Genomic DNA, 24,635 nt, shown 5'->3' with positions numbered 1-24,635 from the left:
GTTTTCCCACCCACAAGAAATGCAGGTCTGTCCAGCCTCCTCCCTGGCATTGCTTAACTTCTCTGTGGCACACTGTATAAACAGCACCTACTGGCACACCTCGGCTGCAGGAGTTGTTTAGTAGTCTGGTATAAAATCTGTTTGTAAAACTTGCCCGTCGTGATTCCAAAATGGGAAAGTTGGTCTTCATGTCGGTTTTAATAGCTGCCTTATCAGCACTGATTGGAGAGAGGATTGTCAACTTAAGGTAAATAGCAGTTCTGTTAATACCAAAACAATTTTCTTACGGAAAACAAAGATAAATTGTGCTCAGCTGACCTGATGTAACGTCTGTGTTGAAACCATTGCAGGAAAAGGACCCTGGCCACCAGAGAGCTGGTCCAGAGTCACCTCCCCAACTGTGTTGAACTCAAAAATCTGGGTAAGGAGACTAATGCCAAAAGAAAATGCCGCAAAATTTTGAGACGAACATTAGCGAACATTAGAATTAACTGTGCAACATTATTGTGTTTACAGAAAATGGCTCAGAGGACATAACGATCCTTGGAAACGGACTTGCCTTTATCAGCAGTGTAAGTATTTGAATTGCAGAGCAGCCAAATGTAGGCCTGTATGTTAAAGGCAAACAAGAGTGCAAATCAGAAAAGTGAGCTTTTCTGGTTAATAAAACCTTATCTTATCACCTACCTTATGGCTAGACTCTCTTAATATGTCTGTCTGGGCCATTAACTTGTGTGACTAACATTACTGTAATGTGAAAAGGAAAAGTAACTGTTTTACAAACCTGATTCCAGAAAAGTGGAATCTTGTGGACTCTTGTGTAAAACATAAATAAAAACAGAATGTAATGATTTGTAAATCTGTTTGACCTATATGCAGATGAATACAATACAAAGACAAGATATTTAAAGATGTTATAACCAATAAACTTGTAAAATATACACTCATTCTGAATTTAATGCCTACAACACGCTACAACAACAGAACAAAAGACTGGGAAAGTTGTAAAATGCTCAAAAAACACCTGCTGGGAACATTCCACAGGTAAACAGTATTGATTGGTGACAAATGATAGTATTATTACTAGGTATAAAGTGCCAGCCTCAAAAGGCTTAGTTCTTCCCAAGCAAAGATGGTCATGCAATCACAAAAATACCAGGGCAAACTGTCCAGCAGTTTAAAAACCACCTTCTCAGCGCACAGTTGCATTGATTTCACCATCTACAATCCATAATATCGTCAAAGGATCTAGAGAATCTGGAGAAACCTCTGTACGTAAGGGGTAATGCTGAAAACCAGCACTGAATGCCCATGACCTTTGACTTCTCAGGCAGCACTGCATTAAAAATTGACATGACTATACAAAGAATATAACTACACAGGCTCAGGAACACTTTGGAAAATCATTGTAGATAAATTTGTTCATCAGTGCATTCACAGATGTAAGTTAAGACTCTACCATGCAAAGTGACAGCCATATATCAACTACATTCAGAAACAACATCGACTTCTCTGGACCGAGCTCATCTGAGATGGACTGACACAAAGTGCTGTGGTCTGATGAGTCCACATTTTCTATTGATTTTGAAATCATGGACACTATGTCCTCCAGGCTAAAGAGAATAAGGACCATTGAGACTGTTAGGAGCACAAAGTTCAAAGCCAGTATCTGTGATGGTGTGGGGGAGTGTTACTGCCCATGGCATCAAAGTTAACTTCACATCTGTGAAGGCACCATGAATGCTGAAAGGTACATGCAGGTTTTGGAGCAACATAGGCTGCCATCCAGACAGTGTCTTTTTCAGGGACGTCCCCGCTTATTCCAGCAAGACAATGCTAAGCCACCTTCTGCACGTGTTATAACAATGTGGCTTCCTAGTAAAAGAGTGTTGATACTGGACTGGCCCGCCTGCAGTCTAGACCTGTCTCCATATTGAAAATATGTGGTGCATTATGAAGCACAAAATATGACAACAGAGTCACTGGACTGTTGAGCAACTGAAGTCGTATATCAAGCAAGAATGGGGGAAAAAAATCACTTTCAAAACTTCAACAATTCGTGTCCTCGGTTGATGTAACACAGTGGCAAACATGCTTGTGTCACAACTTTGTTTGAACGTGTTGCAGGCATCAAATTCAGAATGAGTGTATATTTACAAAAACAACGTTTATCAATTTGAACATTTAAATATATTGTTTATGCACTGTATTCAATTGAATATAGGTCAGAAAAGATTTGTACATCATTGCATTCTGTTTTTATGTATTTGTTACACAGCATTCCAACTTTTCTGTAATCGGGGCTGTACTTAATTTTTATTAGGGCTACAACTAACAGTTATTTTCACTAATTGATTAATCTTATCTGCCAGTTATTTTCTTGATTAATCGGTAAATCATTTACTCTATAAAATGTAATACAATTATGAGAAAAAAAAGTTCCTCTCAGTTTCTTGGAGTTTGTTTGTCTGACCAAAACAGAGGAATGAAGGAATTTTTCATAAGTGGCAATTTTTTTTAATTTTTGGCATGAAAATTACTTAAATAATTAATCAATCATTATTCATTTCTCTCCATCAACTAATTTTTGCAGGTCTATTATTGTTATGCAACATAACCTCAAACTGATGTTGGCTTTAATCCCTCTGACAATCTCCTAAGTTTAAAAAATAATTCCTGATCCCACTTAAAACTGCATAAACTTTTGATAAAGATCAGCGAAAAAAAACTCTTATACAAGGATTATGCCTCAGAATTTGACCTGTCTGACCTTTTCCAACCCACTTTGCAGTGTTTCTCTGCCTGTTTAAGTATATTTATGCTTCCATGGGAGCCCTAGGCATTATGTTTTCGGGTTGTCCATATGTCTGTCGCATTCTTGTGAAGGCAGTATCTCTTTCTTCAGATTTTACACAAACGTCCAGTTGGACCCACAGTGAATGGATTACATAGGTCAAGGTCACTGTGACCTCGTCTGTCTTATTCCTGCGAATGTGATATCTCAAGAACACCTTGAGAGAGTTTTTAAAAATTCGACACAAACGTTCACTTGGATTTAACGATGAACTGAATAGATTTTGCTGGTCAAATGTCAAGGTTATTGTGACCTCACAAAATTTGTTTTTGGCCATTACTCAAGAATTCATACGCTCATTATTCCAAAATTTCACATGTCAAATAGAATGAAATGGTGATATTTTATATCCATAAGGTCAAAGGTCAACTTCAGGGTGACATCATAATGTTCTGCAACAACACATTTCTGGTTGTTACTCAACAGAAGGGGAGGCATTTGGTCAGATACTTGATGTGTGAAGCACTCATGTTTTCACAGACATTGATGTAAACTGTAAACTTAACTGGTTAGCAGAAGCAAACAACCACATGGCAGTAATTGTAGTTTTTTTTATGTCTCAAGGGTCTGAAGTATCCTGGAATGCCAGTCCCTGATGCAAAAGGAAAGATTTTCACCCTCGATTTGAAAGATTCTCAGATGAAACCAGTGGAGTTGCGCATGCCAAGAAACTTTGATCTGGAGTCATTCAACCCTCATGGCATCAGCGTATACACTGACCCAAGTGGTAAGATTTACAACAGCATTCTCATTTATCCACAGGTATACACTAATTGCAAAAATCAAGTGCATTTCGCAATCAAAAAATATTTTCTTATTTAGTGCAGCTGATTATATAACTACTGAAGACAGTTTGTAATTGGCACATGTAGAGTTAAAGGGTTTTTTTGGGGGAGTTTTTCCTTATCCGCTGTGAGGGTCCAAAGGACAGAGGGATGTCGTATGCTGTAAAGCCCTGTGAGGCAAATTGTGATTTATGATATTGGGCTTTATAAATAAGATTGATTGACTGATTGACTGATTGATTGATCGATTGATAGATAGAGTACCTGGACAAACCTGTTGTGATCACCTGCTGTGATTAACAGCAGGCGATCTTCTCGATCTTGTAATAGATCGAGCAAAGATTCTTGAACCATCTTGGGTGTCTCAGTATTTTTCAGATGAAATCTATATAGAAATATACACAATCAGTACGTTTCCTTTTTTGAATTGTCAAGTATGTTTTCAGGTTGTCCGTCCGGCTGTCTCTTTCTTATCAACGCAGTATCTCAAGATTTCTCCTTAGGGAAATTTCTTCATGTTTGGCGCACATATGGCACAAACCTTCACTTTGTGATGAACAGACTAGATTTTGGTGGTTAAAGGTCAAGATCACTGTAGTCTGAGTGGGCGGAAGTTCGCTGCAGAGATCAGCCTCTCATTGGGCGGAACGAGCCAACCGCTGAAGTCCCGCCCTACCACCTCCAGTTGTGTAGCAGTTTTCAACCGTTTTCAACACGTCCTTTACTAACTTTTGCGGTGTTTGATCTTATGGGGATGTAGCCATTTTTTGCCATGGTTCGCGTCCTGTAGGCGATATTTTTGTGGGCGTCTTACACCAAAATCTGTTTCCCCCCGGCAATATTTTTGCAAGCGCACCGTTGCTGTGGCACCGCCCAGAACGATTGTGATTGGTTGAAAGAAGTACAAGCAGCCGGGGCGTTTTTTTCTCCAATCTCAAAGTGACAGTCGGCCCAGCCAGACCTTTCTTTTCTTGAGAAAGGTCTGGTGAGCGAGACTAATATCACTGTGACCCTGCATCTGTCTCATGCTCATGAACATATGACACAGATGATTATTTGAAGTCATGCGTGTCCCTCTACTTTCACAGACACCCACACACACTTTTTAATCTGGTTGCCAGTATTAACAATGCTTTCCTTGTTTTCCGTCAGATGACACAGTATACCTGTTTGTCGTCAATCACCCTGAACACAAAAGCCAAGTAGAGCTGTTCAAATATGTTGAGGATGACCACTCCCTGGAACATCTGAAAACCATAAAACATGAACTTCTTCACAGGTACAGTGTGGTGACAGATTAATACGTGTGCCTACCATGAACTGCACTTGAGATGTAGCCAGTCTGCAGCAATATTTTCTCACTTCTGATTTTCATTTCCAGTGTAAACGATCTTGTTGCAGTGGGAGTGGATAGCTTCTATGCCACCAATGATCACTACTTTACCCATGAAATCCTTAATTATTTGGAGTTTCTTCTGGCTCAGCCTTGGACTAATGTTGTGTACTACAGTCCTGAGGAAGTGACAGTGGTCTCTGAGGGGTATTACTTTGCAAATGGCATTAATATCTCACCAGATGGAAGGTAGGAATGATGCGAGGGCTATGCATATGGCTATTCATACTTCAAATGACTGCATTTTTTCATTTAATATTCTTTTTATATTTATAGGCATATATATGTGGCAGATGTGTTTGACCACAAGGTGCATGTGCTTGAGCAGAAAGAAGACAATGCGTTAGTCTCTGTGAAGGTAAATAATGAAAAATTACTTCAATATGAAAGTGTACTGATTTCTTACAGCATATTCAAGAATCACTGATGAATTAATATGCTTCATTAGCTTTAAACAGTTTATACTTTTATTATTATACGAATGCTATGCAAAAGACCCTTCATGATGGAAAATAACAAGAGTTGGCGTACCTGGCCCGGAAGGTTACCGGGGCCCCGCCCTGGAGGCAGGCCTGGGGCTGGGGCCTGTGGGCGAGCGCCTGGTGGCCGGGCCTTCACCCATGGGGTCCGGCTACATGGGCTCGTCCCCCTGCAGGCCCACCACCCGCAGAGGGATCCAGAAGGGTTTGGTGCAGTGTGGATCGGGCAGCAGACCAAGGCGGGGGCCTTGGTGGTTCGATCCTTGGCTACGGAAGTTGGCTCTTGGGACATGGAATGTCACCTCTCTGGCGGGGAAGGAGCCGGAGCTTGTAGAAGAGGTTGAGCGCTACCAGCTAGACCTCGACACTAGTTCCGGCTCTGGAACCCAAGTTCTTGAGAGGGGTTGGACTCTCTCCTTTGCTGGAGTTGCTCCGGGTGAGAGGTGGAGGGCCGGGGTGGGCTTTCTGATAGTCCCCAGACCCTCTGCCTGTACGTTGGGGTTCACCCCAGTGGACGAAAGGGTTGCATCCCTGCGCCTTTGGGTTGGGGAACAGGTCCTGACTGTTCTCTGCGCTTATGTGCTGAACAGCAGTTCAGAGTCCCCGCCCTTTTTGGAGTCCATGGGATAGGTGCTGGACAGTGCCCCGACCGGGGACTCCATTGTTCTGCTGGGGGACTTCAACGCTCACGTGGGCAATGACAGCAGGACCTGGAGGGGCGTGATTGGGAGGAACAGCCTGCCCAATCTGAACCCGAGTGGTGTGCAGTTATTGGACTTCTGTGCGGGTCGCAGTTTGGCCATAACTAACACCATGTTCAAGCATAAGGATGTCCATCGGTGCACGTGGCACCAGGACAGCCTAGGTCGCAGGTCAATGATTGACTTTGTAGTCGTATCATTTGACCTGCGACCATATGTTCTGGACACTCGGGTGAAGAGAGGAGCAGAGCTGTCAATTGATCACCTGGTGGTGAGTCGGATCAGGTGGCAGGGGAGGATGCCGCGCAGACCTGGCAGGCCCAAACGAGCAGTGAGGGTCTGCTGGGAACGCCTGGCGAAAGAACCTGTGAAGATGATCTTCAACTCCCACCTCTGGGAGAGCTTCGACCACGTCCGGAGGGCAGAGGGGGACATTGAGTCTGAATGGGCCTTGTTCCGCTCTGCCATTGTCGAGGCAGCTGTTGCGAGCTGTGGCTGCAAGGCCACGGGGGCCAGTCGTGGCGGTAACCCCCAAACCCGTTGGTGGACACCAGAGGTGAGGGGAGCCATCAGGCTGAAGAAGGAGGCCTACAGGGCATGGTTGGTCTGTGGGTCTCCAGAAGCAGCTGACGGGTACCAGTGGGCCAAGCGGAGCGCAGCAGCGGCAGTCGCGGAGGCAAAAACTCGAGCGTGGGAGGAGTTCGGTGAGGCCATGGAGAAAGACTATCGATCGGCTCCAAAGAGGTTCTGGCAAACCGTCCGGTGCCTCAGGGGGGGAAGGCGACAACTTGCTCACATTTTTTACAGTGGGGGCGGGGAGCTGCTGACGTCAACTGGGGACATTGTCAGGCGGTGGAAGGAATACTTTGAGGAGCTCCTCAATCCCACCAACACGTATTCCAGTGTGGAAACAGAGCCGGAGGTCTCGGGGGCGGGTCGTCCAATTTCTGGGTCAGAAGTCGGTGGCTGGGCTCAGCCTTAGAGATAGGGTGAGGAGCTCGGACATCCGGGAGGGACTTGGAGTAGAGCCGCTGCTCCTCCACATTGAGAGGAGCCAGTTGAGGTGGTTCGGGCATCTGGTAAGGACGCCTCCCGGATGCCTCCCTTGGGAGGTGTTGCGGGCATGTCCAACCGGGAGGAGACCTCAGGCCGCCCCAGGACACGCTGGAGGGATTACATCGCTCGGCTGGCCTGGGAACGCCTCTGGGTTCCCTCGGAAGAGCTGACGGAGGTGGCTGGGGAGAGGACTGTCTGGGCTTCTTTGCTGAGGCTGAGGCTGCTGCCCCTGCGACCCAGACCCGGATAAGCGGAGGACGACAAGTACGACGAGTACGAGTACGAGTATGAATGCTATGCTATACACCACTAGTGTAAAAAGTGTAATAATTGTTTTTAAATGTCTTAATCTGTCTTATCTCTTTGGTCGACATCTCAAATACTGAGAAACACACACCAAAACAATCTAGATTGATCAATAGCACTACAGGTAATTTTGATTTTAGGGTGAATTGTCCCTTTAAATATCAAAGAAACTGATGTTACGTAAGTCAATTCAAGTACAAAATCAGGTCATGCTAGAACTGTCATTTCAGGTAATCAGGACACCGAGATGAATGTATAATCATAACCTTGTCTATGACTCCTCACCAGTCTGTGGCTGTGGGTTCACTCTGTGACAACATTGAAGTGGAACCTGAAACTGGAGACCTGTGGTTGGGCTGTCACCCTAATGCATGGAAACTTTTAATGTATAACCCAAAGAGCCCAGCTGGATCAGAGGTTTGTCCTTTCACTTGTACCAGTTACTAAACTGTGAGAGGCCTGACAGCATTACAAGAACAGGCAAAATATAATGTTCATTTTGCTCTATCTGCCATATTCTGCTCACCCAAACAATCTGTCTGACATGTATTCACCTTGTTATAATTCTTCCTTCAGGTCATCAAAATCCAGAACATTCATTCTGATGAGCCAGTGGTGACTCAGGTGTACGCTGACGACGGCCAGGTGCTCATTGGCTCCTCTGTAGCAGCTCCCTATGGGGGGAAGTTGCTCATTGGCACTGTGTTCCACAAAGCTCTGTGCTGTGATCTCAATTAGGCAATGACTCTATAACATATGATTTACCTCTCTGCAACGCTCTCACTCAGACAAGGCAGTGATGAGTTGAATGAAGATATACATGGATACTGCAGCTCTTATTTTAGGGGAAAATGCTTCACCGTGTTGTACCAGACAGGATCTGATGATAAACCCACATAAAGGTGTGTGAAGATCCACTAGGAGGAGCTGGAGAAAGACAGATGCACTGTGTTTACCTGATTTTAGAGCAATGAGTCCTGAAAGTGGTTTCAGACACACTGTGAACTTGAACCACTGTGAAATAAGCACCTGGATAACCACATTTTCAGTCAAGCATATCAAATTCAGATGTGAACAGATGCATTGTATGTAACCAAATGTGTTTACTTGTTGTAATTGCTTATCACAGTGCTACCATGAACGTAAGTGTAAATAAAGCAATAAAGGAGTGTCATGCTACAACTGTAGTTTGTCTTGTGTTTTATTAAATGTGCAACAAAAACAGCAATTCAACACACTGTGCAGACAGGTGACTGCACACAAAAGAGCTCTGAATATATCTGGGTGGTTAATAGAACGATTGTAAATGTATCTTTGTTGCGTAATTCGTATGTTGTTTTATCACCCACAAGAAATTCAGGTCTGTCCAACCTCCTCCCTGTCATGTCACTGTTTAGCTTTTCTGCGGCACACTGTATAAACAGCACAGTATTCACATAGTACATGACGTCCTAATTGACTGTGGTTATATATTTGTATCCATTGCTTACTTTTAGTATTTTGTCCTTTACGACCAAATATTTCATTCAAAGGTGTGCTAACACCTGTTGAGTGTGACATATACAGTTTTTCTCAGTTGCTTTGGTACATTTCTGAAATCATCCTTACAGTAGGCCTGAGTACCTTTGAATCATGTACAAGGCTCTCAATGATCTGGCACCATAGTATATAAATGAGCTTCTCACACCGTACCGTACAAACAGGCCCCTCAGGCCTGCTAGTCTGGGTCTTCTAACTGTTCCAGAGTCCAGGTTAAAGACAAAGGTGATGGAGCCTTTTCAGTTCTTGCTCCTTGTCTTTGAAACAGCCTCCCCATGAGTATCAGAACAGTTGACTCTGTTCACATCTTTAAATCTTGTCTGTAAACTTACTTTTACAGATTGGCCTTATCTGACAGCTGATAGACAATTGTGTGTGTGGGAGTGCATGTGTGTATGCAGCCACGTGTTTATGTATGCATGCTTACAGGTATATATGTGCTTAAATGTATTTGTTGGTGTAGGCGTATGTATATGCTTATGCTTTGCAGAGGTGGCATCTTTTACAGATGAAAAAGAACTGGTTGCTGATAGAAGAGTTATGAAAAGGAGTTTCACACAAGTGTATTAGGGATTTACAATTGTGCAAGTTATTTTGAGTAGAAGTTTTCCTTTTGTTTAACCCAGTTAATCCAGGTGAGTTCAGGGTCTTTCTGTGAGATGTGTGTTGTGTGTGTGTGTGTGTGTGTGTGTGTGTGTGTGATGAAGATCAAGTGGATCTCAATTTCTTTAAGCATGTCATAGCAATCAAGAAAATCTGTACCAGTGCAGAAGGCTGCACCTCTTCTGTGTGGCATATATCAGTTTCAACATCACAAAGTTAATCATTACCAGATGTGTGAGATTGATTTCAAGAGGCCGAACGTGATTTAACATTTATGACTTTATTGTTCGTACTGTAATTTATTGACAGATCATGTCATTGTGATACAGATTGCAAAAAGACAAGACTGTTTTACTCCATAGCACACAATTAGAAATGTAAACATAAGAAACACCCTGTAGGCAGAACTGTACATGCAGCGGCGCAGCGCTGTATGGGGAACGACTTTTCACTCTCTGTGCACCTCCTGACCTGTGAGCTATTTTAGAGAGCTGCTTGATCTAATGCTTCACGTATCTGCCTTCATTAGTGAAAATCAAGATTGACCTGAGGGCAATTCAAAAAAGTCTCACAGAAAAAATATGCTCGACATATCATGTCAACTGGATCAGCCAGTAGTTACTTTTACAATAAACTAAGATGCTTTTGAGGGTAAAACTACTCAAAACATTTTAATCAACATGATAAAAGCAGTTTATTTAATGTAGGGAACAGCAGATAATTGAACATAATAATTTTCATCAGTGTGCCAAAATAATTGCAATTTGTTGCTTTGATGATGTGCATCAATGTCTAGATGAAGTGAGGATTGAAGAAGTAGTTTCAAGAATTCACTTCTGATTTGAGAAATATACATTGGTGCTTCTTGGGTGAGCACTCTGGCTCCATCTTTGGTGCAGCCTTGTAAGTGCACTCTAAAAGTTCCTCAAGCATGGCTGCCATGAAGAAAGTGTTGGTTGCTGCTGTTGTTGCTGCCTTTGCAGCTTTCATTGGACACCGGTTTCTTAAAGTGAAGTAAGTATTTTTTGGAATCCATATATGGTGGTAGAGTTGGGGTTCAGTTGTATGTCTTCTATGTGTGGACAGTTGTTGCACACTGTGGTAGTTGTAAAGATAAAGTAAAGGAAAGCAGGAAGAGGACAAGTTCTACAAATTTAACAGTAACCAAGTTGCACTAATGAAACAAAAATAAATAATGGTAGATTTCAGGTTCTGCTTTGTTGTGCTATGAAAGGTTCTGCCATATTTTATTTTCTCTGCAGGGAAATGGTCCTTGCTTTTAGAGAAATACCTGTGAAACACCTCAACTGTCATTATTTACAGAATATTGGTAGGTACTCTTAACTTCATGCCCATGTCCTTGTCTTAATTGTGGGATTTACATTGTAAAATGTTCTGTAATTTAAACACGTTTCTTGAGTTGGTGGATGTCTGTGTCAAATGTTATCTCGCATGATGAAGAGTTTGAAGTCCAGGTTACTGACAGTAGGTCAAGGGTCAACACTGCGGTAATATTAGAACTGAGAAGTATAACCATTTTGGTTTTGTTTGGTGCAGAATATGGAGCAGAGGATATCACAGTACTCAAAGATGGACTGGCCTTCCTGAGCACAGTATGTCAACATTTTAGCATTAACCACTGCATCAGTGCAGTTTCCTTAGATAATCCATGATGTTAAATTGTGGGTATACAGTTTAAAATTTATCATAAAGCAGATCTGCACCAACATCTTACACACAGTGCCTCCCATTTCAGGGCCTGAAATATCCTGGATTACCTTCATTCTCCGATGAACCAGGGAAAATCTACATTATGGATCTGCTGCACCCGAAACCAACTCCAGTTGAGCTGCAAATCAAAGGAGAGCTGGACTTCACTGATTTCAACCCACATGGCATCAGTGTGTACATTGATGAAGCAGGTAAAGTACAACAGTGCAACATCTCTACTATAGAACAGAGAAAATTACTTCATTCAAATATCACAATTAATTTGAAGAAAATGATTAAAAAATATTGACATCTTACATACCTCTCACTGATTGTTGTGAAGGCATATGACTTTAATCATACCCTCTCATGTGCTTCTTGTTTCCCGTAAAATATCTTATTTTTCAATTCAGCTATTACACAAGTCATTCAACAAGTAAGATGTTGAATAGTCTGAGGTTAAAATATACAGTATACTGGTCCCAAAGGGTATCTTTTAGATGATAGGTTATGAATGCTGATGCTCCTTGTCATTTTTAACATTTAAACAACCAGTTTCCTGTATATACTTTAACACTGGAAACACAAGTCTTTGTCCAAATGGTATGAAAAATGACTGGAAAAGACAGTAAAAACAAAAACAAAATGCCAGTTTCTTCACATCAAAAGATGTCTGTAAGGCACTATAGTTATGGTGAGCGCTGATGTAATGCCAAATAAAACAGACTGGGAGTGAGTCTCTGCTGCTCGCTCTGTTCTGTTGAAGAACAATAAAGGCAAAATGTTAAGATAAGATAAGATACACCTTTATTGATCCCATAATTGAGAAATTCCAGTGTTACAGCAGTCAAGGAGAAAGAGTTAGAGTAAAGATTTCAAAATTAAACTTAAAAAACTTAAATAACTAGGCATGCAAATAAGTACAAAAATACAAGAGACGGCGATAAATAACAATAACAATAATAATAATAATAATAATGAAAATAATAGGAAGTGGATAATAATGAGCAGCAGTGAATGAAAATGAGCAAAAAATGAGCAGTGGATAAAGGGAGCACATCTAGTGCAAGTGATTGTATGTGCAAAACAGCAGACAGCTGTGGTGTCCATAAAGTGTCCATAGTGTCAATAAAGTGTCAGTAAAGTGTCCATGGTGCAGTCTACTGTGAGCAGTGCTGGTTATGTAGCCTGACAGCAGCAGGCAGGAAGGACCTGCAATAGTGTGCCTTCACACACTTTGGGTGAATCAGTCTATGGCTGAAGGAGCTCTCCAGAACTTTTATCTCCTCCTGCAGAGGATGGGAGTCATTAGTCCTCAGAGATGACAGCTTGGCTGTCATCCTCCTTTCTCCCACCACCTGCACAGAGTCCAGAGAGCATCCCACGACAGAGCTGGCCTTCTTGATCAGCTTGTCCAGTCTCTCCCTATCTGCAGCCGAGACGCTGCTGCCCCAGCAGACTACTCCGTAAAAGATGGCTGATGCCACCACAGTGTCAAAGAAGGTCTTCAGGAGCGCCCCCTGCACTCCAAAAGACCTGAACCGCCTCAGCAGGTAGAGTCTGCTTTGGCCTTTCCTGTACAGTGCTGTTATGTGATTGGTCCAGTCCAGTTTATTGTTAAGATGAACACCCAGGTACTTATAAGATGTCACCATCTCAATGTCCTTTCCCTGAATGTTCACCGGTGTTGGGGGGAGGAGTCTGCGCCTGCGGAAATTCACCATCAGCTCTTTCGTTTTCCCCGCATTGATCTGAAGGTGGTTCCTCAGGCACCAGTCCACAAAGTCCTGGTTCAGTTCTCTGTACTTCCTGTTGTCCCCATCTGTGATGAGACCGACGATGGCAGAGTCGTCAGAGAACTTCTGCAGATGACAGGTGGGGGTGTGGTATGAAAAGTCTGCAGTGTAGAGGGTGAAGAGGAACGGTGCCAGCACCGTCCCCTGCGGGGCCCCCATACTGCAGACAACCAAGTCCGATACACAATCCTGGGTCGCTCCAGAGTCTTCATGAGGTGTGATGTTAATGCCACCGGTCTGACGCTGCTGAAGTCCTTGGGGTGCGGAGTCTTGGGCACAGGTACCACGCAGGATGTCTTCCACAGCTGTGGTACTCTTCCCAGCCTCAGGCTCAGGTTGAAGATGGTTTCAACTATCCCGCACAGTTGGTCTGCACAGGACTTCAGGAGCCTGGAGCTGATGCCATCTGGACCCGCAGCCTTCCTCATCTTTATCCTCCTCAGCTGGTCTCTCACCTGACAGGTAGTGAAGGACAAGCTGGAGCAGGGGGGCTGTGTGCTTGGGGGTGGGGGTGATGAGGTGGGGGGTGGTGAGATGTCCGGGGGAGCGGAGGTGGGGGAGGTGTCGAAGCAGTGTGCCAGGAGTGTAGGTGGGGGGGAAGGTGAAGGTGAGGATGAGGGGGGTTGCAGCCGTGATGTCTGGGCCAGGGGAGGGACAGACTGATCAAATCTATTGAAGAACAGATTCAGATCATTCACCCACTTCTGGTCACCTCTGGCCTGGGAGTCTGGTTGTTTGTGTCCTGAGATGGTTTTCAGACCTCTCCAGACTCTGCTGACGTCGCTCTGCTGCAGCTGTTCCTCCATCTTTTAAATCCTTCCTTTCCCCGCCTGATGTTTCTCTGTAGCTCCTTCTGCACGGCCTTCAGCTCCTCCTTGTTTCCAGAGTTAAAAGCTCTCCGCTTGTCCTTCAGGACCTCATGATGCATGATAAGGCAAAATGTTATACGTATAATAAGTAAATTAGAGAGCAAGGACCAGAATGGGAAACCGGTAGTTACTGTACAACCACAGATTTCCTTGAAAGTACCTGGCAACGAATTCATTGACTCATGCAACAAAGCCCTGAGCATATACAGTAATACGGCCCTTTGTGGTAAAGCAGATTGGTGAGCAAAACTCATGTGCACTAGTTTGTAATTTACTGGTGACGAGGTAACCCAATATACTTTCATTTAAAAAAAAGAAGATAAAAATAGATGGAGGAGACCTGCATTCATATATGCAAGTAAGAATTTGGGTTTTATTTATATTACTTAGCAGACTTTGGAGGATTTTTTTGTGTGTGTTTTGCCCAGAAAAATATGGAAATAGACTGAAGATATAGTGGTTTTGGATTTTAAAACTGTGCCACTGGAAAAACTCTTTTATTCATGGTTTCTTAGCTCTTTTAGAATAGTTTTTGATTTAGCAAATTTTAAGAAGCGGTTTATAGGGAAGAACATAATAAAAATAATTAGGGCTGTCAATCGATTAAAATATTTTATTGTAATTATTAGCACATTTTTAATGTGTTCTAAATGTTCCTTAAAGGGATATTTTCAAGTTTTTGATACTCTAATCAACATGGGAGTTGACAAATATGCTTGTTTTATGCAAACAAATGTTTATTATTACTGCAACAATCCAAAACCATCACAAAGACTGTTCAGAATATTCTCCAGAATAACCTCAAAGGTTCTGCATGCTCAAAAAATATGCTGAAAGCTTACCGTGGTAAACTCCAGCCCAACAAGCAACAACAGATGGACATAATGACCTGAATGTGACATTAAACTTTGTAATACTAACATAATGTTTTGTCCAACTTTACACTTGTAAAGGTTAACTAAACACCTCCTGTTTTTTTAAGCAGCTCAACCTACTCAGGTGGTGACTCGATTCACATCAACAATACATGTGAATAACTTTGGTCTTGTCGAGAGAACCATCAGCAGAGCTTTAAGCTGAACTTGATATTTAAAAGACATCTTTCTTAATCTATTTCTGCTCACAGAGGTCTGTCTCTGCTTGCCAGCTACAATGTTACTGCCTCATCGCTTCCTGATTCCCCAAACTACGAGGTGGGCCAAAGGTCATAATTACAGAATGTACGTACATTAACTGTGCATCAAAAAAAATTGTGGCAATAAAAGTTATTTGATGAACTCGTCATAAACGCGTAACTTTGACAGCCCTAAAAAAATGATAAAATAAGGAAAAACAAATTATAATAGGAATGAACAATAAGAAAACAATTTTTAGTTAGAATGTATAAAATTTCATTAAAAATCAAACCAGATTTGAGCTATTATTTATGGCCTACATTTCTTAAGCAGCACTCATTTAGTGTATTTATATTCAGTAATTTCCTCTGGTATTGTAGCTTTGATTGGTAGTGGCAGAGTCTGCCATTCCCACAAGGGGTTAAAATAGTCTTCACACATACAGGGGATTTGATTCACAGGAATGCAGTATGTAATCCAGTCTTAAAGCTGTCTTAAGTTACTGATGTTAACCTGATGCTCCTGATGTTGCCTCAAATGTAAAGACATCAATTGGACAAACACAGGGTGGCTTTTATTGTGAAGGACCCACAGGAAACGCAGTGTGCTTGTCACAGGGGTTACAGTTGACCGCAATCACTCATCAAAAATGTGACTACAAAAATTAGGGGGAAAAAAAGTTATTTTCTAGAATCTTTCTAGTGTTAGACCACAGTTGCTGTTACCATAGTGACCACAAGTGTCGTCAAATCAATCTGAAATCTTACGGATGTAAACCTTAAGTAAAACATAATAATATAATTGCAATGACTCAACAGTTATAACAGAACACGAGTCAAACACTAACAGAAAGTCATGTTTATTCAACCTATTATTTTCATATTCTAAAGGTGAAGGAGGAGAATAATGACGACACACAGCACATTGCTCTTTGTTTGCAGATGACTCTGTGTACCTGTTTGTTGTCAACCACCCTCAGCACAAAAGCCAAGTGGAGATCTTTCATTTTGTTGAAGAGAACACGCTTGTGCATCTAAAAACCATCACCCATCCATTACTCCACAGGTATGTACATATTAACCCTTCGCAGTATCGCACATTTTACATCTCACAGTCTCTGTGGCGTTTTATCTGATTCATCTTGTCTTTCAGTGTAAATGACATTGTTGCAGTCGGAGTGGAAAGCTTCTATGCCACAAACGATCACTCCTTTACCAACGAGGTGCTCCACTTTGTGACTGTGCTGCTGGGTCTCCACTGGTGTGATGTGGTGTACTACAGTCCAAAGGAAGTGCGGGTGGCAGCCAGTGGCATCCTGTCTGGGAACGGCATCAACATATCACCTGACAAACGGTTTTCTCAATTCATTTTAGCAGTCACTGAATATGCATGTTTTACTGAATGTATTTGCACAGTAACATGTTTCATTTGCAATGCTAAAATAATGAAACAGGAATCTTTTTCTTTTTCAGGTATATTTATGTTTCAGATATTATCAACCATGAGATTAAGGTTTATGAGAGACAAGAAGGGGAACAGTTGGTGCATCTTAAGGTAATACAGTGTTTTCCTATTTTCAACAAAAAAAAAATTAAAGGAACAGTTCAATTTTGCGACTCTACCATCAGCTGAATATGAAGCTACAGCCAGCAACCAATGAACTTAGCTTTTAATAAAGACCGGAAACCCCTCAGTAAAACCCCAAATCTTTGTTTTTCCACTTCATTGTTTGACTCGTTAAAGTCACATGGTATAATGTGTTGGTTAATGAGCTTTGGAGGTGTTAGTAGGTGGATTTTATTACATTTGGACAGAGCCAGGTGAGCTGTTTCCACTTTTTATGCTAAGCTGTGCTAACCATCTGCTGGCTATAACTTCATATTTGACATACAGATGTGAGAGTGCTATTCATTTCACAGAGCTGACACAGAGCCAGACACAATTCACACTCACATTCTTACCTTTGGCTCGAGGACCCGGAGAAAAGCCACACTGATATGTGAACATGCAAACTCCACGCAGAACGGCCCTAGCTGGCCAGAGGTTCAAACCTGCACCACTGTGCTACCCGCAAAAAAACAAAAACAAACACACAATCCTAAAAACAATGCTCATACATGCTTTATTCTACACTTATGTATCAGTATATCCAGAGGACAGAATATAATTATAGTTTACTGTACATACTCTGATGTTTCCAACCAGTCTGTAGCTGTTGGGTCACTCTGCGATAACATCGAGGTGGACCACAGGACAGGTGACTTATGGCTGGGTTGTCACCCAAATGCTGTGAAAATCTCACCGTATAACCCTGAAGATCCACCAGGCTCTGAGGTTAGTGGTTTTGTTTGTTTGTTTGTTGTTGTTTTTTTATGAAATTATATTTCAACTTTGGGTCACAAACAGGCTCAGGGAACTTGACAAGGAGAGAGTCCACACAAAGTTATTCTTAAAACAAATATAATTTATTAAGGTCAACACAAAAGAAAAAGAGAGTGTTTAGATCAGCAATAACAACAATGCAAGCAATGTGTGGATGTGTCATGTCAGCTGTGGAGGTGCTGATGTACAAAAGCAAAACAGGATGACAGAATGAACACGCGGGCTCCAGTCAAATAATCTTTTTTTTTTTCTTACTGAGTGAAATGAGCTGGAAGTATCAAAGTGTCAGCCATGATAAGAGATTCTATACATGCTGAAGGTGCTTCCTTTCTTGTATCCTTTAGCAAAGGGTACACTTGATCATCCTTTACAAAAGGAAAGGCGATAAAGTCTTTCCACAGTTCCCTCAGCAACATTTAAAATGACGTGCCTTTCAGGCAAACAAAGGATAAGTTAATATGAGTGGACAGGAAGGTGAGCATGATTAACCTTGGTAATGAAGTAGTATTTTCAGCATGGTAAGAACACACAGGGCGAAGAATCTAAAATGTGTTTTTAATAGTCCATCTTTGGAACACTAGTTTCACCACAGCAGAGCGATATCAATAACAAAATGCAGTTGCATAATTATGTAACTTAGTGTAAATGCAGTGGAATTATATTCATTCTCTCAGCACCACGGTTGACCTCGGGTGGATCATTAGTCCTTATGAAGTCTTTCCATCTTTCCCTGACCTCATGACTTTTTCCATCGAGTTCAAGGAAAAGTGTTTAGGAAAAGACAGAGTGCAATTTTTTTTACACCCTATGGACCCTGGTGAGCATATTCAGCTGACCCTTCCCGGTCAGCCAAAACCCTGATGACGGGCGTCACAATTGTTATTTAATTTGCCTGATGACTTTATTCCTGTTTCCTTCAGGTCATCCGGATCAAGAACATTCACTCAGCGCAGCCTGTGGTGACCCAGGAGTACGCTGATAACGGCCACGTGCTCCAGGCCTCCTCTGTAGCAGTTCCCTACGAGGGGAAGTTGCTAATTGGCTCTGTTTTCCACAAAGCCCTGTATTGTGATTTGAAATAATCTGCGTTCTGCATCGAGGGTCATCAAGAATGTTGAAGAAATGTTGTAAGAAAAGAGATGGATGAATGTAGGAGGAAAAATAAATAAAATCTTGATTCACAATTTGCAAACGAAGAGTAGTATTTTACCTGATGGCTCACTGAGTGCATGTCATTTTAAAGCAGTAAACTGTCTAACATTCATTTAGAATCATTTTTATGAAATGCACTTTGTTTTTTATACATTACAGTATTTATAATATTTTCATCTAAAACTCCTTCACATAACACTATTTCCACATTTCTGATAAAAGTAAAGGACTTTTAGAGAAGATCTTTTACCCTTTTTCATCCTTATCAACTAACAAATCTTCCTCTACAACCTTTGATATTGTAAATCTAGTCCCTCCACCACCATCAGGATGCTGTACCCTTTCCTCCTCTGTAGCATTCTCAGGAGGTACAGTGAAGGTGATACCCGCAGTCTCTGAATCAGATTCAGGACTGTCCTTGTTTTCCTTTTTGTCCGACTTCACGCACTCTGCAGGTTCAGGGTCTTCGCTGCTTTCTTTTATTAGAGGACTCAGAGGATGCACCTTGTGTTCATCTTTGTGCACGATAGCCTCTGTGTTCATGAACACTTCACTGATGCTGATCATGCGTCTGTGCCGCGGCGAGCGATCCAGGGTCTGGATGTTAGTGACCAAGATGTCACTGCAGCTCTTGGAGCGATTTATGTTGTCTGCAGGCTTTCTATTTGCTGTGATTCCTATTTCCTTGATGACAGTGCCGTAGTCGTCGTCGTCCTTCTCTGATAGGAAGTTGAAGATGTCGATGACGTCCGGCTTTATTCCTGGGCTGTGCTTCTCCTCTTCGGGCGGGGGTTCCTCGTCGTAGAAGCGTCTGTGCCTGTGTCTTCTTTTCTTTAGCACCTTGTGAGCTTTCACCACCATGTGGACGTTCCAGCTGAAGAACAGAGACAGCCAGGCCAGGCCCATGTAGATCCATAACTCTGCAAACACTCTGTACAGTCTGGGGTAGTCCATGTTTGGATTTACTCCTGAAATGAGAGTCAGTGCACCAATGTGACATTCATAACAAAGGACTTAACAAAACCTCAGATAAACATTAACCTGAGATTAACTTGACTTGCATAATGCCATAAATCAAACAAACCTGCCACATAATCTCCAAAACCAACTGTAGTGAGAGTGATGAAAGAGAAGTAGAGGCCTTCTAAGTAGCTCCACCCCTCCAGAGACATGAAAATAAATGGAGGGATCACCAGGTGCACGATCAGCCCCCATAACAGGAATAAGACCGTACAGGTTAACTGGACCTTTTTCTGACAGAGGGGAGAAAATACAGAACATCTTTATCTAATATCAGTAGAAACACAGCATTAAGGCAAATACTAACAGCTTTCAGCAAGTTTCTTACCACTGAAATGCCTTTACGGATCATAACCTGGGACAAACGTTTGGCCCGGTCTCCGAAGAACGAACCCAGCTCGCTTATCCATACCAGACACAGGGGGATCCCACACAGACCGTACAGGATGCAGAACACACGACCACCTTTAGTCTTCGGAGCAACATTACCATAACCTGAGAAATATAAGAAATATTTTGTAAAGGTAGAAATGTACTATTGGCTTTATTAATGGTTAATAAGTCATCTATTAGTCCTTTTTTAATGGGAAATAAAGCAGTAAGGATGAAATTTGGTCAGCCAGGTTGAAAAACAGATACTGTATCATCCTGTAGTGTTACAGGCTTTATCTTGTTTACTTGCTGAGGTATTAATATTGCAGGAACACCTCTCCAGTGCACTGCTCCATCAGTTGCAAAAAGTTGATTTACAAATCCATCAGTTACAAATTAAAATTAAAAAATATAAACAGTATATTTTACCATTATAAGCCATCAAACCTGCAGTTATTAATGACAGTAACTCTTTAATCAGGGTCGTGGGATTCGCAGTTTTGAATTAATCGTCGGATGATTTCAAAAGCTGGCAAAAGTTTTTGTGTTCTTTATGATCATTGTATAAAACACTGACAAAACTTTTATCTTATAACAAAGCAGCATTGAGTTTTTTCTGTCTCTTTGTTATTGCAAAACGCATTCATGAAATGGATAACAGTGGTAGAAGAAGTACTCATATCCTTTACTAAAGTAAAAGTATCAATACTGCTGTGTCTGCTCTCTTACAAGTAGCAGTACTACATTTAAGATTTCATAAAAGTGCAAAAATATTATCAGCAAAAGGTATGTAAAGTATAAAAGTAAAAGTACTTGGACAGACTGGTCCCTTTCAGAGAGTTACATCATTAGACATTAGTGATCCAGTAGTGATAAACTGATGTTGATGATCACTGTGATATTTTAAAATGTACTATTGATTTCATGTTCATATTACACATATGATAATATCATATAAATAATTCAGTGCCTCCTAAACTCTGGCTTTGTCTCCTTCCCCCAACACCATTTGGTTGCCTTTTTAATATCCATAAATGTACAGTTTTGAACAGTTATGGTAACAGACTTCTCTCTCCACCTCACTACACTCCAGTTTTGAGATTTGAGACAAAAAGCACAATAATCAAGGTTAAAGATTTGACTGATGGCAATATTTATGTCAGATTTTCTATAGATATCGCAATGATATCATTATTGTGAACACTTGGCCATGATAAGTGTGTAATAAAATCTGATATTGTGCAAGTACTTTTATACAATCATATCATTTACTATCACTGATGCTTTAACACCTGAGCAGCATTTTAATGTTACAGCTGGTGGAGGTGTAGCTCATTCAAACTCCTTTATATATTGTTAGTTTAATATAAAACACACTATTGATCATGTGTTTTGTTTGTTAAATCTTAATCTATATAGCTGTAAGATATATGTAGTGGTGTAAAAAGTAAAATATTTCCCTCTGACATGTAGTGGAGTAATAGAAATACTCATGTAAATCAAAGTACCTCAAAACTGCACTTAGTTACCTTCCACCACTTATGGCTGGTAGCAAATAAGTAGTGAGTAGAATCAACTAACACTATATAATGTTAGTATTATATGATTATATTAGCGCCAAACACTGTAGAAGTGATACAAACCTATAGTGGTGACAATAGTGGCGGCAAAGATGACAGAGTTCCCCCAGTCCCACGTGTTGAGATGTTTCTCCCCGGTGATGGTCACACCTTGGCCCGCAGCATCTGACACAACCTGGCCGAGTAAACACAATAAAGCCTCAATAAAAACCCATTCACAAACTACTGTCACTTCCGCTACTACCCTCCCCTTTACAACACCGGTAACAAACTCATTGAAAAACCTTCATTGTGGCTGATTTTAAACTTTTGTCAACAGTGAAACTCGCGCAGCCATTAACGCGGACACACCTTGCGCAAACATTCAAATATTTGAGGTGTAGCACTGAGACATGCACCTTCACGCTCAGCACTCCTCCATGTGCTGGAACAACCATGAATGCTCACAACTTTCATGGGAACATGCGTGACCAAATGGACAGAATAAGATTTTTGCTGTTTCCTTGTCACCTGATCTGCTTCAGCCAGATTGATGGTTGTTGATTCCCAATCAGGAAAAACAGGTTCTGTGCGTCCTGACGTGTAAAGGCGACAAACTTCCCTTTTTTTCACAATGTCTATGCTCTAATATACTTTGTCTATAGAAACACGGTGTAATAAAGAGCTGTTTGACTTAATTACTTTTATATAATAGCTTTAGGAGAGTTGATGGGAGCTGAGTTAGTTGGTCAATCAATCAAAATTACGCACAGAAAGCTGGTGAAACTTATGGTAAACAGAAAACCTCTCTTACAGATTTATTTTTATGTCTGTCACACATCTCCAAACAGATCCATACCTGTATAATCTCATCCAGACTTTCTTTTGTCAAGCAGCCATAGTTCCTCAAAATCCTTTCCTTCTGTAGGATATATTCCTCTCTGGCTGATTTCCAGTTTGGCTCCTCGAGAATCTGGAATATCGCGGCCCCGATCGACAAGTAGAAAATAATACATGACGTTAAAAACGGACCCTTATCAGCCATATTAAACTCATAACTTCAGTCTTTGAGTCGGCGAGTTCAGCAGCTCTTATTCCCTGTGAGGTCTGTCGCTATCCTACCCGCTCTGCTGTCTTCCTGGTGAAACATAATGGGGGAGCATTGCGCTGCTCTCACTGGGGACTGACCTCAGCTCCATTGTTCACACAGATCAGTTCATTCAACTTAAATTAGGCTATAAATGATCATTTTGACAATAAACTTAGGGGAAAAACAAAAACACACATAGTCTCACAAAATTATGAAAATACTCTATATGGTTTTATTCTGTCTTCACACAAATGACATTAAATTGTCTTTATGTCTTTATTGTCTGACATATCTTTGTCTCATTTTCAATATAGAATTAACAGGCCTAGGTTCATCTATGTATATATAATTTCTCAACTTGGTAGCAGAATACCTGCAGGAAACTATTATGGCAACATTCACCAGGGGGCAACATGTTGTCTTCAGCTGGCCAAGTTTCACACAGTGGTATTATGCGTGTGTTTGTGCTGTGCTGCTGTGTGTTGATGATGACAGTTGCTCTTATCTTCATCCAGAAGGCTGGAGTTATGTTCAACACACAGCTGGGTGGATCCTTGCTGCTCAGCACGATAAAGGATAAGAGGTGTTTTCCTCAAGTGTGAGAACACGCTGTGAAAGCTGAAAGGAAATATTTTGGGGTCTGTGTATCTATCTATCTATCTATCTATCTATCTGATTCAGGATATCTTGGATCTCTTGAGTCCTCCAACTTTATGAAAGTACAATAGGCTACTAAATGTACACCTTTAAGGCCAGATATATTCGACTAACCCACTGGGAAAGCGCCAACACTGGCCTCTGTGTTTTGAGGTAACACTGAGACAGATGTTCCAGCTGTGGCAGCTGCCAGACAGAGGTGTGCTGCACCTTCTGGGAATTCACACTTCTTTTAAAGGAGATATCCAAGGGTAATCGAATGGAGCTATAGCTGGGATTTGTGTATACTTTGCTTGAGGGGACACACAAGTGGAAAGTTATGCTAAGGCCACCATGAATTTAAAGATTATGTAATATGTAAACATGTAAAAAAAAAACAAAACAAAAAAAAAAACTCTTTTTGGAGTAATTGTTTGTGTCTAATATAGATTTTCCACGCCTAAAAAAGTAAAAAAAAAAAAATTTAAAGGTCCAGTGTGTAGGATTTAGCGGCCTCTATTGGTAGAAGTGGTGTATAATATTCGTAACTATGCTTTCATTTGTTTATAATTAAAATAAGAATCGTTGTGTTTTCTTAGAATTAGCTGTTTATATCTACACACAGAGCGGGTCCTCTTCCACGGAGGCTGCCACTTTAGTAGCCCAGAATGGACAAATCAAATCCTGGCTCGAGGTAGGGCCATTCGCGTTTTCGTGTTTACACAGTGGCCACCGTATTCTTCTACACGCTTGGCATACAGGAGAAGTTTCCATTGTGCAAAGTCACCACTAGATGTCACTAAATCCTACGCACTGGACCTGTAAATTGCTCCTTTACTCCACTCTTATCTATAAATATGCATATGTTTCCAATTTATCCTATGTCCAACATTCAAGTGAAGTAACCAAAAGCAAAATATATATTTTTTTAGAAGACAGGGTCTTTAAGGATACTTTATTTTACACGGCCACAAAAATGGAAACTAAAAGAAAGTAATGATTAGTCACTTACTCCTTAGGCTACATGACACCTGAGAACATGAAGAAGGCGATCATCTAATAACAAACCAATAGGCCTAAAACAAATATATCAATCCTTGGTTCTTTTTCATTCAGCAACTACTTGTTACAGTAACTAGTTAATTAGGTTGTGTTTTGTTGCTTGTTGACTGTAGAAATATGTCTACTGTGTTGCAAAGTGTTTCCCTAAAAATAAAT

At 41.4% G+C, this 24,635-nt stretch overlaps 3 protein-coding genes across 3 annotated transcripts; 2 read left to right on the top strand and 1 right to left on the bottom strand.

The window, feature by feature from the left end:
- The first annotated feature begins 46 nt into the window (after window positions 1-46).
- LOC117266422 (serum paraoxonase/arylesterase 2-like) lies at window positions 47-8,768 on the top strand. Its single transcript, XM_033641616.2, has 9 exons — window positions 47-247; window positions 351-421; window positions 517-572; window positions 3,419-3,581; window positions 4,792-4,918; window positions 5,021-5,221; window positions 5,309-5,390; window positions 7,863-7,991; window positions 8,151-8,768. Exons 1-9 carry the CDS (start codon window positions 171-173, stop codon window positions 8,310-8,312), a joined length of 1,068 nt encoding a protein of 355 aa, XP_033497507.1. The 5' UTR covers window positions 47-170; the 3' UTR covers window positions 8,313-8,768.
- A 1,831-nt stretch (window positions 8,769-10,599) lies between these two features.
- On the top strand, window positions 10,600-18,772 carry LOC117265303 (serum paraoxonase/arylesterase 2-like). The gene is made up of 9 exons (XM_033639722.2): window positions 10,600-10,730; window positions 10,979-11,046; window positions 11,274-11,329; window positions 11,473-11,638; window positions 16,148-16,271; window positions 16,359-16,559; window positions 16,679-16,760; window positions 17,412-17,540; window positions 18,509-18,772. The coding sequence occupies exons 1-9, from the start codon at window positions 10,648-10,650 to the stop codon at window positions 18,668-18,670; spliced, it is 1,071 nt and encodes a 356-aa protein (XP_033495613.1). The 5' UTR covers window positions 10,600-10,647; the 3' UTR covers window positions 18,671-18,772.
- On the bottom strand, window positions 17,650-22,855 carry LOC117265302 (potassium channel subfamily K member 5-like). Its single transcript, XM_033639721.2, has 5 exons — window positions 22,551-22,855; window positions 21,776-21,887; window positions 20,089-20,255; window positions 19,825-19,993; window positions 17,650-19,708 (listed from the first exon to the last, which is right to left on the bottom strand). The coding sequence occupies exons 1-5, from the start codon at window positions 22,734-22,736 to the stop codon at window positions 18,987-18,989; spliced, it is 1,356 nt and encodes a 451-aa protein (XP_033495612.1). The 5' UTR covers window positions 22,737-22,855; the 3' UTR covers window positions 17,650-18,986.
- Between the last annotated feature and the right edge of the window lie 1,780 nt (window positions 22,856-24,635).

This window comes from Epinephelus lanceolatus, chromosome 10, assembly GCF_041903045.1.
Source record: "Epinephelus lanceolatus isolate andai-2023 chromosome 10, ASM4190304v1, whole genome shotgun sequence".
Taxonomy (NCBI): Eukaryota; Metazoa; Chordata; class Actinopteri; order Perciformes; family Serranidae; genus Epinephelus; species Epinephelus lanceolatus.
Note: the sequence above shows the minus strand (reverse complement) of the source record. Positions and strands in the feature narration are given on the sequence as shown.

Bases quoted from the DNA above. Each gene is read 5' to 3' on its own strand.
- LOC117266422 (XM_033641616.2), top strand. From the start codon at position 171: ATGGGAAAGTTGGTCTTCATGTCGGTTTTAATAGCTGCCTTATCAGCA. The intron at 4,919-5,020 runs GTACAGTGTGGT...TTTCATTTCCAG, and splicing joins AAACATGAACTTCTTCACAG to TGTAAACGATCTTGTTGCAG. The intron at 5,391-7,862 runs GTAAATAATGAA...ACTCCTCACCAG, and splicing joins ATGCGTTAGTCTCTGTGAAG to TCTGTGGCTGTGGGTTCACT.
- LOC117265303 (XM_033639722.2), top strand. From the start codon at position 10,648: ATGGCTGCCATGAAGAAAGTGTTGGTTGCTGCTGTTGTTGCTGCCTTT. The intron at 11,330-11,472 runs GTATGTCAACAT...CTCCCATTTCAG, and splicing joins GACTGGCCTTCCTGAGCACA to GGCCTGAAATATCCTGGATT. The intron at 16,272-16,358 runs GTATGTACATAT...CTTGTCTTTCAG, and splicing joins ACCCATCCATTACTCCACAG to TGTAAATGACATTGTTGCAG.
- LOC117265302 (XM_033639721.2), bottom strand. From the start codon at position 22,736: ATGGCTGATAAGGGTCCGTTTTTAACGTCATGTATTATTTTCTACTTG. The intron at 20,256-21,775 runs GTTTGTATCACT...TATATTTCTCAG, and splicing joins CACTATTGTCACCACTATAG to GTTATGGTAATGTTGCTCCG. The intron at 19,709-19,824 runs GTTTGTTTGATT...CTCTCATTTCAG, and splicing joins TTTTGGAGATTATGTGGCAG to GAGTAAATCCAAACATGGAC.